Raw genomic sequence first — 14,461 nt, forward strand, 5'->3', positions numbered from 1 at the left:
TGTACGAGTATAATGATTTTGAGCTTTATAGGAATGATTTTGAGCTTTATAGAAATAATTTCATTGATCTTTTTAATATAATTATTATACATGTATAATGATTTTGAGCTTCATAGAAATGAGCCCACTTATGTACATAAAAATGGGTGACACAAAACACTTGCTTCTCAGCCCCCTCTTTGGCAAGGGGATCTGCATCTGCTTCCAATCTAGGCTCCTAGTAAAAGTGTACCATGTCAATATCAAGCTTAGAGAGCCTATCCCACACCTCATCAGACCCACAACTACAACTCTACAAGGTCCTTTTATTGGAGGATAGACCCATAAAATGATCAAAGCGCTTTAAACAATCACCGAGATGGTCAAATCAATCAATTTATCACCAAAATGGCAGAGCGCTTATTTTATTAAAATCATCTCTCAAGTACTTTCTAAAGTATTTTATTAAAAGAGAAGTATAAAATGTAACCATTTACCTTTGGTACAAGGCGATCACAATTAATTTTGACCACTAAATATGAAATTGGGTGACTGCATTTTTTCTATTGATCAAACCCAAAGTTCAAAATAAATTTCTCGAACTTTCTGACACACCCGAGCTATTAGATTTCATATTATATGGTTATAGGTAATTGTGACCTTGTACCGATAAATGGTCTCATTGTATGCAGTCCGTTCATTAAAAGATACTCAAACGCCTCTAGTCAGGGTTTGGAATAACACAAGGAGGGGTATTTTAATGAGTGGAGCCAAATAAACCAAAATGCTCTTGCTTGTATCAGATTCCACAAAAAAGGTTTTCTTGAAAACAAACACATGCTCCCTGAATGGATCCTGGGAAAAAGCATGGCTGGTTTCACTATTTAGCTTAAGGAACTTCAGCCAATATGACCCAATTCAGGTTTTAATAACGTAAATATTCAGAAAAATAGCTTAAAAAATTGCTAAATTGTCACTGTTCAGGAGGTAGAAACCTTAATAATTAGGGACATTTTAGTAAGCATTTCATTTCATTAAGGCTTTGGGGGATAAAATTACTAAAGTGATTGTTCAGGCTTCTTGAACCTGAATAGGGACAATTCGGGATATACCCAAGTGAAATAGAAATTTAAAAGTAAACCCTTGAATGTAAATTGTAATCCTTCAACCCCTAATTGATATTTTCCGAATGAAACAGCAGCTTTACAATTTTTTTTTGATAAATAACAGCAGCTTTACGAATTAGAATAATGAGATAATAAAAAATGACAGTTGGACTTACCCCGTAGAAAACATATAGTAGAGATTTGGTAAATAATAACAGGGAGTGTTGATTCATGAACTCAAAATCTGCAACACAAGTAATTCACATGAAATTCCTTCACAATTCAACACCAGAGAGAAGATCACTCTTTGGAGATAATACAGTGGAATATCACTTCATAAGAATAGTGGTATTGTTGAATCATAATACCCACAACTGTCAAAATGATCCATGTTGAAATTATACAATCTATATACAAAAGACTCCTCACTCTGTAACTACAAGGATCACCATGGGTCTCGACAGTTCCTAGAGCTTAACCAGGAAGTACTTTTCCAGGTAAATCATCGATGTTCCTGAACAGCTCAGCCATTTCAAAATTCTGAAACAGAGAAGAATGCATGATAAAATGCAAGTTTTCCATTTTGAACATGGGTGCACAAATGAGAGAGAGTGAGAGAGAGAGACTCCTTGCTATCTTAATGGGTATCAAAGATCCTAGTTCTAGGCATTTTGCCATCCAAGCATGTCCAGTCCATGAGGGGTGTGTGTGTGTGGATGTGGGTGTGGGTAAGAGAGAGAGAGATTCATCTTGCTGTCTATATGGAATTTCAAACGTCCAAGTTGCGCTCATTTGGAATCCAAGCATGAGAGAGAGAGAGAGAGATTCATCCTGCTGTCTATATGGGATTTCAAACATCCAAGTTGCGCTCATTTGCAATCTATGCATGATGAGCACATTGGGGAGCGTGAGTGTGTATGTGTGAGAGAGAGAGAGGGAGAGAGGAGAGAGAGAGAACCTGACGTTGATAAGATATCAATGTTGCTGAGCACAGAAGCATGTTAAGATTTAAGTCCTATCCTTTACTGATATCCCAATTGGATTTTCTTTGCTTGGGCTGAGAAGGAATTCGACTGATGAGCCATATGAGAGCAGCACCAATTAGAGCACCGGACAGATGCGCAATATGGTTAATATTGGAATAGCCACTGCCAATGGCACCTGAGAGTCCTGCTGATGCTTGTGCTGCTTCCATTACCTGGTCACTCAGGACCACAAGAGCATACCAAACAAACTTCAGCTTGAAGGACATCCAAATTCTAATATCACAGTTTAACAAGGTAGTCCAAGAACTTTTAAAAGGAAAACCCAATCCAAGAATATTGAAACATTACATTAGCTCTGAATACACTAAAGATTTGCAGAAAGAAACTACTAGACAGAGTTATCCTCAGAGCTAATAAACCGTCAGCCACTATTTATCCACAAGTTAGCAGTTATGTGATTGCTCCAAATTGAAGCATTGTCGCAAAGGAACAGCTTTACATTCTCAACCGATCATCTTTTCATCAAGATCTTTTACAACATAAAAGAGCAATAAGAGAGGAAGGGATCTTCAATTACTGAGATTAGGCATTCCATGTATCAATCATCCTTTCACCTAGTTTTTTACAACATAGGAGAGCAACAAGGGAGGTGATGGTGGGGCCATCAACTCATGTAAGTCAACCCTCTTAGTAATATGACATCCTTTGCTGATTGTCTGAAAAACCCAGATGGACCATATGGACACCCAACTTTATATGCCGATAGTCACCCAGCTGGTCAAACCTAGTGCACCCTCTCATGTATTTTAACTTTACCAGCCAGGTGAATTTTTAATTTGTAAAGTTGAGTTATTCATATAATTTCGCTGGGCTTTCCAACCATCTCCAATCCTTTTAATTATTCATTATCGAAAAGGGTAGAGCGAGTTGTCCTCAAGAGACTTAGTCAGAGAAAATCCATCACTGGTAGTTCTCCAACCGGCTTATTATTCTTAAAAACCTCAGACAACATGTGATGGCCTCATTCATATAATTATACCATTGTTAGAATACTGCCCTCAACAAAATAAGGTGCTTTGACACTATAAGAAATTATGATGAGTTTAATGATGTAGGCAAGCAACTGTCTTCCGAGGTGCTTATATGTAGCTTTGTTGAACAACCAACCTTCTTGATAACAAATTGGCCTAGTATGAGAACTTCAAGAATTTTTCTCCAATCCCAGCTCATCTGCAAGAAATATCACAAAGTAACTTGCTAGTTATAATGTATATCTCAAGTTTTAATGAAATTTTATGACAAGTTGTTGGTGGCTCGGTCTTAAGCCTCCTCAAATCATATGTGTGTGTGTGCAGTGTGTAGAGTTATGTTAGGATACTCACACATTTAAGTATTTCTTTAATGTGCTCAACATTTTTTGATATTATCTTTACCCCATAATATAATAATTTTTTGTCTATTGGTATTTTTAGTAATTATTCAAGGGTAAAGTAAAAATTTATGATAAAAAGAAGAACATTTATTAACTACAGTAGAAAATGACATCATCTAAATGGGGGTGTGACGTCCCCCACATGGACCATTAATTACTTCTTGACTACTAAGAGAATTCCACTAAATTCTTATAGAAATATCTATTCTACCTCTCCTAATAATAAAAAAATACCCTAGCTCAAAAAAAATTTGTACTACAAAGCAAGGGTAATTAGTATAATAAAATATCGAGTACATTAAGGAAACACTCAAATGTATGAATGCCCTAACATAACCCAAACATAGATATATATATATATATATATATATATATATATATATATATATATAGGGAAATGATGGCGTAGGCCCACTAGCCTACAGCTACATATGAGCCCAACAATCCAGATTCTCCAATGATTACGATTGCATTTTGTATTTGAATTTTAATTTTTTTCTATAAACCCAAATCACTTGAAATTTTGGACGTGTATTCTTTTCTAATATAAGAATCCAATAAAATTCCAAAAAAATATTTCGTGCAAATTAAATTGACCAAATACCCCCAAAACCTTTGAGGGGTAATTTGGTCAATTTATATTTTACGAATTATTGTTTTAATATTTTTATTAGGTGCACCTCGATGAAAAGAAAAGACGCCTAAAATTTCACGTGATTTGAATTTGTAGTAAAAAATTAAAATAAAAATGCGAAATAAGGTCGTTACCATCAAATCAGCCCATATTGAATCTGGGCCGTTGGGCTCATATGTAGCTGTAGGCTAGTGGGCTTACACCATCATTTCCCATATATATATATATATATATATATATATATATATATATATATATATACATTTTTTTTTTTTTTGAGTGATTCTAGAATTTACCATCATAGTGGTGATTTTAGAAACCTCTACTCCAAAATTTTTTACAATAGTTTGCCCTTATATTTAATAAAACTATCATGTTAAATTTGATAAAAAGGAAATAATTAAGGCTATTCTAATTAATATAAGGGCAACCTGTCGTCAAACGTTTTGGAATAGAGGTTTCTAAAATCACCATTAGGATGTTGCGTTCCAAAATAGATTTTAATAGACCATCAGAATAACGATTTAAAATTAAGAGAAATGAATAATGTACTTCAACGTCAGGAATTCTTTCAAAAAAAAGAAAGAAACTTATGCATGAGGTTTTAGGCTATGGTCTGAACCATGTTCAAGACAGTTGTATCATTGACTCAAAAGGGCAGTCACCATACAAAATACAGAAAAGAAAGATGGTTGCATCATTAACTGAATACAGCAATCACCTTCACCAAGCCAAGAAAAAAAGTCCCCTGAAAAATATTAAAGAGCGAAGAAAATGGAAAGCATACTATAGCACAATAGAATGTGGAAAAACCATGGTCTATTTGGGCATCACCATTCAATGAAATGGAAAGATATAGGGAGTGACTGGGATCCACCAGAGCAGGAACTGACACAGTTGCTGGATCTCACTCTCTCCATCACCATCAATCATCTAATCCAGTGTTCATCACCCCAATGGACTACAGTTATCCATTTTCCAATGGATTGTAGAACAATTTCTTCCTAAAGAAATAGAAAAAGAAGAATAGAAACAGTTTGTACCTTCACAAGAACACTAACTGCAAAAAGTCCAAATACGGCCCCCGAGGCTCCCAAAGATACTGCATTTCTTGGAAGTATGAGAAGCGAGACAAGGTTTGCTCCAGCTCCCGTTAGCAAATAGGAGATCCACAAGGCAAGGCTTCCTTCCTCCTCTTCAACAAGCTTACCTGCAGTAATCATCACTTTAAAATACAAAAGTTCCATCTAGAGGATATCAATTTATTGCCTATGAAGAGAAAAAGGATTTACCGAATATGTACAAGAAGAATAGGTTGCTGGATAGATGGTTCCTGTCAAGGTTTATTGCGAACGAAGTAAATCCTACAAACCAAGTTTGAAACAATCTCAACGCTCAAGCAGAATTTCCTAGTTATAATGCATGCCATTTAGAATATCCTACAGCATCTCTAGAAGATCCTACAGCATTTTGAACTAAACAGTATTTCCTAGTTATAATGCATGGCGCTTAGAAGATCCTACAGCATTTCTAGAAGATCCTACAGCATTGTTAAAACAACCTCTCCCTCCCTCCCTCCCTCCCAAACACACACACACATGCACACACACAATCTCTCTCTCTCTCTCTCTCTCTCTCTCTCTCTCTCTCTTTCTCTCTCTCTCTCTCTCTCTCTCTCTCTCTCTTTCTCTCTCTCTCTCTCTCTCTCTCTCTCTTGCACACACACACAGTCACGTGCAGACAAACATGTCTGTGGCGGAAGGAAGAGTAAATGGCTCTATCGAATGGGGCGCACACATAAACCTGTCTTGTCAGAAATCAGAATTTAGTAATCCCCTTAAAACATTCAACAATTATTTTGTCAACTTTTACAAATATAAGTGCAGTCCTTCCATTTTATTAAAAAATCCTTTGCCATTTTGCTTTTGACTAGAATTCTTTAATCAGTGGCATTTTCCTAGCTTCCCTCTAATCTAACATCCACATCACAAAGTATAAAAACTTCTAGTGATATAAGTCCCAAGCACTATTGTTACAACCATCAAAGTGATTGGCCTTACCAGTCAGCATGGCAGAATGTAGCAGTGACAAACTGATACCAGCGTGGCCAACTGTGGTAAAAATATAATGTTTTTACATCTGGAAGCTGAGAGAGAAAAACAAACGAACTGACCATCAGCAAACAGAGAAACAATTCATGTTCATTAAAACAACATTATCAGTATGGAGTACTCTATAAAAATAGTCTATGTCAAACCATGCCGATTGGACTTATCAACATCTGATGAAACGATGGATGGTGTTGGAGAGAGTGGGAAACCCCATGGGTAATGTCCTGCTCTGGTGGGTCCTACTTTCTCTCCATCACCGTCAATCATTGCATTGGACAGTCATGACACAGATGGACTAGGGTTTTCCAGAGTCTGTTAGATTATAATACTCTTTCCCTTAACCAAAAAAACTATTGTATGTCCTTATAATAAAAGCTACTGAAAATTATTTTTCTTTCAGACATTACTGAAACATAAATGCTGTGAAAGCTTAATTATTGGAAGCACCTAACGAGAGATGATTGAGAAGTGAAAAAACCCGGTATTTTCCACTACAAAAGCAATAAATTGGAAAATATGTGTTGTTTTGCAAAATAACCTTTGGGTCTATAAAAAGTGGAATTTGTGCTTGTGGAAATTTTGGAGTCATAGGAGATGGAAAAAAAAATATGGAATTTTTTGAACAATACAAAGTTGAAATTTTTGAGCAGTAGAGAGTCTACAGAACCAGTTGAAGAAATTCTGTACCTGAAACCAATGGTCTGCCACATAGATGCCAATATTCAGAAGAAGGATCCAGAATACTCCATTAACCCGTTTGCCAGGTGCTCTGCCATCTTCTGGTTTCTCAAGTTCTAGTTGCGAAATCATATCTAAAGAGTTCACGAGCAAATTTCTCAAGTTAAATTAGTGATAACGTCCACACATAAAGCTTTAACTAGCAAGTAACGCAGCTTCAAAAGTAGCTCCATTAAACTAGATCAATGAAATGTTCCTACTGTTTCGTCACAATTTGAAGGAAAGGGAGCTATCCCCTAATTGATAGCCAGAGGGATTTTAAACATGGTCCCTAGATTAGAAGTAGGTCACAGGTAGTGGACACACAAAGAATCCAAGGTCAAACCCAAGTAAATTGAAAAATGAGTCAGCCATTTTGTGGTATTTGCAGCATGGAATACTGTGTAAATCAGTACATGTTACATGTTATACATTATGATCTTGTGAGTTTGTCTTCATTCATTCATAATAAGCACTATATTAATGTGCTTATGCGGATCTTGTGAGTTTGTCTTCATTCATTCATAATGAGCACTATATTAATGTGCTTATGCAGATCTTGTGAGTTTGTCTTCATTCATTCATAATGAGCACTATATTAATGTGCTTATGCATAGTGATTGGGGGAGGAAGGATAGTAACAGTTGGATGTGGTGGCATCAGCAGCAGCAACAGCAGGAGGAGGATAAGTATTTTGTAGAGTAGTAGTGGTAATAGTAGTAGTTTTTTTGATAATGTTAACCTTTAATAGAAGAAAAAAGAGATAAGTACAAAATGCCTTGGCGATCCTCGAGTAGGATGCTCAAGGAAGATAAGAGCCAAAAAAGAAGAATCAAGTCCTTTTTTAGGAGGTTACAATGGAACAAAGCAACCTAATAAAACTGGTTGATCAGAAAGAAAAGACTAAGGACTGTCCAAAAAAGTCCAAAACCCCAAAACATGTCAGTTGTTTGCCATCTCTACTGCTTCTTTGGCGAATGTATCAGCATCCTGGTTTCCTTCCCTCCATGTATGCATCCACACGACAGACATATTCCTGCATAGGTGATCAATCTCATCAAACACGTGCGCCAGGAACCATGGGGGGGAAGAAATTTTTTTAGCCCGAGAAATAGTGTTCTTGGAGTCTCCCTCTACCGCTATAGAATTTAAGTGGAGAAGGTCTAGAAGCTTTAAGCCTTCTAACAGTGCTAGTGCTTCAGCTTCCATGGAGCTGGCATGGCCAATGAATTTGGAGACCGTGACCAGAGTGGATCCCATGTAGTCTCTATGGATGGCTCCTACTGCTGATGGGCCGGTATTCCCAGTGGAGCATCCATCAAAGTTCAGTTTGAGTTGTCCTAATGGTGGGGGTTTCCACCTAGTGGCCTAAGTAGACGCACTCGATGGGTTTGAAGGACGTTGCACCAATCCTGGCTAACACCGAGGCTGGAATTCCACTGTAATAGTGGTGCTTGGTGGCCCAGAAGATAATGAAGGACTGTTTGTCGAAACCTTAGTCCAAAAGGAGTAATCCCCCCCCTGAACGTTCTGTTGTTTCGCTCGATCCATATGGCCCATAAGTTGGCTGCCACCGAGGATCTCCCAAGAAGTATAGGGTTTAATGGCTGAGGGGATTGAGGTTACCACTGCCGGTAAAACCCACTGAACTTTGAAGAGTTTTAGAATTGCCCCCCATAAATTGTAGGCAAAAGGGCAGTGCAGCAGTAGGTGGTTGTTTGTTTCCTCAGCCGTTAGGCACACAGTGAGGACTCTTTGGGAGAGAGCCAACCACTTGAAAATTTTAATTTTTGGAGGGGGCGAAGGAGTCCCAAGCAGCGGCAATAGCAGCAGGAGCTAAGGGGAGTGTTGGAGGTAGAGTAAAGCTTTTATAGAAGGATGACACTGTGAAGAGTCCAGAGGGTGCAGATGTCCAAATGATTCCATTTGGGCCTGTGGGTGCTAAGAAGGTGGTTTGGAGTTCTGCTGCCAAAGTTGAAAAGCTCTCAATCTCATGGTCGTTGAGAGCCCTCCTAAAGACTGGGTTCCACGAGCGAGTGAACCCTGCCCGTAACATTTTGTCCACTATGGTGGCCCCTTGATTTCTAGCCAGAGAGTGGAGTTTGGGGAATCTGTCCCTAAGAGGTGCGTGACCTAACCATAGGTCTTGCCAAAAAAGGATACAGTTCCCCGAACTCGGGTGGAATCTGATTCTAGATTTGAAGGCATGGAAGGCAAAACATATTGACCTCCAAATGCCAGAGGATCTTTGATTGGTCCTGCAGTCCGGCAGCCATGGTGTAATAGAGCACTGGTACTTATGTTTGAGTATGTCAATCCACAACTCGTCCCTGAGGTTCGTCAAGCGCCAGCACCATTTACCCAGTAGAGCCAAATTTTGAGTTCTAGGATTCTTGATCCCCAATCCTCCCCCATGCCTAGACTGGCAGAGGTTGTCGCAAGAAAGAAGATGGAATTTGTTATTGGTTCCATCTCTGCTCCAGAAAACCTTCTCATTAAGAGTTCGATTCTGAAACTGACTGCCACAGGCATGTGGAAGATGGACATTTGGTAGACCAGGATATTGGCCATAGTGGCTTTGATCAGTGCTAGCCTTCCTCTCGGAGAAAGAAAACGGTCTTTCCGTCCTGCAAGTCTACGGTCCACTTTGTCTATGATATGAGACCACAGTCTCGATTTTGGTTTGCCTATGCAAAGTGGCAGTCCGAGGCATTTAGATGGCAGTGATTCAGCCTCGCAACCCCACCTCTCGGCAAAGTTAGAGAGTGTGATTGAATCAAGCTTAACACCCATCATCTTGGTCTTGTCAAAATTCACTTGAAGCCAGTGGCGAATTCGAAGCACCGGAGAAACATGAAGAGGTTATGGATCATTTCGAAAGTGGCATTGCAAAATACCAAAGTATCATCTGCATACTGGAGATGAGATACTTTGGGAGCCCAAGGTCCGACTGAGAATCCATGCAATCGTCCAGCCGCATACATTCTAAATAGACCTACTAAAGACCTCAGTTGCAATAACGAAAAGAAAGGGAGATAGGGGATCTCCCTGTCTAAGGCCTCTTGTTGAAGGGAAGAAACCCTTGGGGCTGCCGTTTATGAGGATAGAGCAGTGTGGGTAAGAGTAGCACGCTTTCATCCATGTTCTCCATTTAATCCCAAAACCCATCTTGGCCTAAGTTTCTTCTAGGATGTTCCAGTCTACGTGATTGTAAGCCTTCTCTCAATCCAGCTTGACCACAATACCTGGGACATTGGCCAAATTTCTGGAGTGTATACACTCGTGGGCAACTAGGGCCCCATCAAGAATTTGCCAATCTTTAATGAAGGCACTTTGTGAGGTGGAGATGACAAGCGGGAGAACCTCTTTGAGACGAGAGGCAAGGACTTTGGCTAGGATCTTGTAGGTAGAGTTTACCAAGTTTATAGGGCAGAAGTCTTTCAGTTGGGTAGCCCCTTCAATCTTGGGAATAAGAGTGAGGAAGGTGGCATTCAGGGCCCTATTGAAAAATTCATCGAACAGTTTCAGAAAGTCATCTCTAAAAGATTCCCAAAAGTGTTTGAAGGGTGCAATGGGGTACCCGTAGGTTCCAGGGGCCCTATTTGAGTCTAGGTTTGAAATGGCAGCTAAAATTTCAGTTTCAAAGAAAGGTCTTTCCAACCAGGTATCTTTGTCAAGGAGAAGAGCTAATTGGTTAGAAAGACCTTTCTGACAAAACTACCACTACTACTACATAAAGCTACTTGGTTAGAAAGACCTTTCTAACCAGGTAACTTTGTCAGGGGGTAGTACTAGTAGTGGTAGTTGTTTAGTAGTAGTAGTGCCATTGTATATGCATATACCTCTCAAATCAAATTATGGATGAGGCATTTTAATAACCTTCTGAATTTGAGTATGAGTCAATGGAATTTGTCAATGCGTTCAACTTATATTGCACTCATATTTTACACACATTAACAAAGTTTCTTGTAATGATATGCTTAGTATTTGTATAGCTCTGAAATCTCAGCCTATAGATTTCCTATGATCACCCAGCAGTATTGTGACAATTCACCTTTTGCCTAGTATTATGTGTCGACACTAGAGAACACCTAGGTACGGTGTTTCAAAACCCAGACCGGCTAGGTCAACAGGCCTTCTGGAAATCCAGTCCAGATTGGCGATTACGATTCTCTAGAGTGAGAATTGGTCCACAAAATTTTTTAAAATAGAAAATAAATAATTAAAAATAAAAAATAGAAAGAAAAACTAACAAAAAAATAATGGGTGGGAACTGGGCAAATCCAATCTGAATCCCCCAGTGCTCTCAAGGAACTGGGCAAATCCATCCAAGTTGAACCATTCCTGGTTACAACAAGGAAGCGGGACAGTAGGGACTGCTTCCCTGTTTCCCAATCTGGGCTGGAAAATTTTAAATCATTGCCTGGGTACATAAAAAATCATTAAAAACTATGAGGGGGCTCATGGTAAGGTTCAAACTCAAGCCAATTTGGCTTATTTTTTACCACTATAAGACCTCCCTGTCCACTTTTATGAGGGACAGAAAGTAAATTATATTAAAAGTAATAGAAAAAAATATTTTATTTATGGGATTGTCTACAAAGAGACTATTTATCTTTTGTACATGGAGGCCACATTCATTTTCACTCATTAGATGTCAAATTGGATGGCTTGGGGTGAGTCACGAATTACGAGAATTTCTTCTTAGAACTTTGTGTCTATTCAATGACATTCTTACAACCAAACATTTTGAAATTTACGGGACAAGAATGGTTGTGACCTCCATGTACAAATGATAAATGGTCTCTTTGTAGATAATTCCTCTATTTATATATGATAATTGTATGAACCTGTTTACGGTATCAGAACTTTAGGATGAATTATTAAACATCTTCGACAGTTGTAGACTTTGACATTCATGCCAGTGTAATGTAACACTGCCACTACCCTGTTAAGACCTACATACTATATTGAATTATCGGCTTTCCCTATATCAATTGCCTGAATACCAAATTCACAATATGAAATGTGTACTGAAAGGTATCAAGAATTACGCATACATTGACTACCAACAAATCGTTCCCATGATAAAATCATATGTATAAGCTAAATTGAGTTAAAAAAACAACCAAAGGAATTTTATTTTTTCATCCAACCAGAATAGAAAAACACTTAATGTACAATTTTGAAGTTCATATTTCAGCTTAACAATACAATTAGGCTTAGAAAGTTAGAATAATTACCAAATGAATGAATTCAATAACTAAATAGAGGAAAACCAGATGCAATAAATAAGTATTAATCAAACCAGCTGTGTAAAGCTCACATAACACTAAAAGCTCCAAACATATGAACCAGACATGGACTTAAAAACATTACAAGTATAATTACCATAGCAATTCACTGGAAGTTCAAAATATTCATCAAACAAGTCAAGTTAGTGGAAAAGGTACCTGAATTTCTCATTTTGCAGAGGAATCGTAACCGATTATTTGATAGAATCGAGACCCTAGAAGCATAGCTTGAGCTGAGAATGGTGGGTGTTATGAATGGTTTTGTGGATAAATTTATTGGGGTATGCCATTTCTGCAACGTAGATATTTGGGTGAAGGTCCAAACCCTGGTATTAGGAGCACAGTTTGGGGTTATAAAGACCATGCTTCCCACCATGGATACCCTGCAAAACCCCAAACCTTTTAACTCTCTTATCTCCTCAGGCCATGCATACGCTGCAAAAACCTAAACTTTTTAAACTTCTCTATCTCCCCTCGGTTTAAGAGATAGAAAGAGAGAATATACAGCTTTGCCATCAAGACAGTAGTATAAAGTGATCCATGTGACCATACAAAGTTTATGGTTGTTAATCTTATCACTGTTCAAATCACTTGATGGACGGTTATGGAGAAAGAGGGACCCGCTGGAGCATGACAACTTTTTCCCTCTCTCAGCACAAATGATTAACGGTGACAAAACTTACGATCGTTTCATGAATATGGATCATAATATGCTACCATGTTTTTTTGGGGTTTTTTTTTAAGGTGGTCCTTGATATGGCCATTAAACTTGATAGTTTTCTAATTCAAATTGAGAGTGATTATTTTTTACTTGTAAATGTTGTTCAAGAACTCTACAAAGGCCCATGGGCTCTTCATACGGTAGTAGCCAATTGCCATCATAGCCTTCCAAATCACAAGTGAAGTATTTTCCATATCTAATGTGAAGCCAACATGATAGCAGATACATTGGTTGATAATAGAATATCTTTCTCATATACTACTATTTGGTGTTTTAGACTACCATATTTCATTTATCTGTCTTTACTTCATGATTTGACATAATTTTCCTATTGCAAGATTGTAAACCTATGGATTTTATTTTCTTCATTTTCATCATTGAAAATAGGTAGGGGCCTTCACCCCTACTTACCTAAAAAAACCAAACTTTGGGTTAAGGTTTATATCAGTAATTATTTATTTCTTGAAACAAATATGTTGTGCAAAATTTCAACACATAAAATCCCTTTAGTTGTGTGTTTGGAGACCCAAGAAACTCTATAGTTGTGAGCTTGTTAGGCTATCAAATATATTTTCAAAATCATCATCAAAGCTTTTTACCAATTAATTGGGTCAGTTGTATGAATCTTGATCCGTTATTTTGCTCTATTAAAGGTCATAACCACAATGAAGTCATAAGTTCGAGCTACATCAAACTACATTCTTTTGTCCCTACCCCTTGCTCTTTCAAGTCCTTCCACTTAAACTAACTCGTACCTCTTAACAGGTGTTGTACTTGATTGGTACCACACATGACCAGCCCATATAAATCTACTATCTCTCATCTTATCGCCTATTGGTGCCACACCTAAATTATCCCAAATGAATTCATTTAGAATTATATTCCTTCTTGTCATGTCACTCGTCCATCTCAACATCCTCATCTCCACTACACTCATTCTCCGCCCAACATTCAGCCCCATAGAGCAAAGTTGGTCAAAATAAAATGCATAAATTCTAGTCCGTCCATTGCGCCCAACTTTTTCTTTCCTCTCTTCAACTTGTGTTGCTCTTGCGAATGGGGTTAAGGCCATGGTGGCAGCAATAGCATCACTTGAGCCTCAACTGCTGGTCTATATTTCCTTTCCCACTAACGCATTAAAAATCGCTAACTATTTTCGAAAATGGACAAAAGCATATATTTCTCATTCATCTACCCACAAAAAAAAAAAAAAAAAAAGGAAAAAGTTTATGGAAGGTCTCAACCTTATACTGTACGAGAATGAGTAAGGTGCACCTAAAAAACCCACTAGTGAAATGTTGTTTTTATGTTGGAAAACCCTAAAATCAATCATCTCAACCTCAAGATTCATAAACATGAAAAAAAAAAGAAAAAAAGAAGGAGGATTTTTAATCCTAAAAATAGTTCATCTTCTAACATATTATTTGGACCGTCCATTTTCAATATTATCAAGTATTTATAAATCTACTTGCTTGTCATCA

The 14,461-nt window shown here is 37.9% G+C and overlaps 1 protein-coding gene across 9 annotated transcripts; it reads right to left on the bottom strand.

The window, feature by feature from the left end:
- Positions 1-1,330: 1,330 nt before the first annotated feature.
- Positions 1,331-12,948, bottom strand: LOC18426581 (Rhomboid-related intramembrane serine protease family protein). 9 transcript variants are annotated; one of them, XR_016055505.1, is made up of 8 exons: positions 12,419-12,948; positions 6,936-7,060; positions 6,198-6,283; positions 5,430-5,470; positions 5,181-5,347; positions 3,239-3,301; positions 2,049-2,283; positions 1,331-1,599 (listed from the first exon to the last, which is right to left on the bottom strand). XR_016055505.1 is itself a non-coding variant. In XM_020662689.2 (7 exons), the coding sequence occupies exons 1-7, from the start codon at positions 12,633-12,635 to the stop codon at positions 2,101-2,103; spliced, it is 882 nt and encodes a 293-aa protein (XP_020518348.1). In that variant the 5' UTR covers positions 12,636-12,948; the 3' UTR covers positions 1,331-2,100. The 9 variants fall into 9 exon arrangements, 3 of the variants coding, with proteins under 3 accessions (XP_020518348.1, XP_088722729.1, XP_088722730.1); XR_002279689.2 differs by having other exon boundaries at positions 2,044-2,283; XR_002279688.2 differs by having other exon boundaries at positions 1,331-1,625; positions 2,044-2,283.
- Between the last annotated feature and the right edge of the window lie 1,513 nt (positions 12,949-14,461).

The sequence above is a fragment of the Amborella trichopoda genome, chromosome 5 (assembly GCF_054954075.1).
Source record: "Amborella trichopoda isolate Santa Cruz 75 chromosome 5, AtrichopodaSantaCruz75HAP2 v2.0, whole genome shotgun sequence".
In the NCBI taxonomy this organism is placed as follows: Eukaryota; Viridiplantae; Streptophyta; class Magnoliopsida; order Amborellales; family Amborellaceae; genus Amborella; species Amborella trichopoda.

What these genes read in the sequence shown, in the direction of transcription:
- LOC18426581 (XM_020662689.2), bottom strand. Translation starts at nt 12,635, where the DNA reads ATGGTGGGAAGCATGGTCTTTATAACCCCAAACTGTGCTCCTAATACC. An exon ending in ATTCTTCTTGTACATATTCG is followed by an intron (nt 5,348 to 5,429) that starts GTAAATCCTTTT and finishes TGATTACTGCAG; the next exon opens with GTAAGCTTGTTGAAGAGGAG. An exon ending in GCCAATTTGTTATCAAGAAG is followed by an intron (nt 2,284 to 3,238) that starts GTTGGTTGTTCA and finishes CTGAGTGACCAG; the next exon opens with GTAATGGAAGCAGCACAAGC.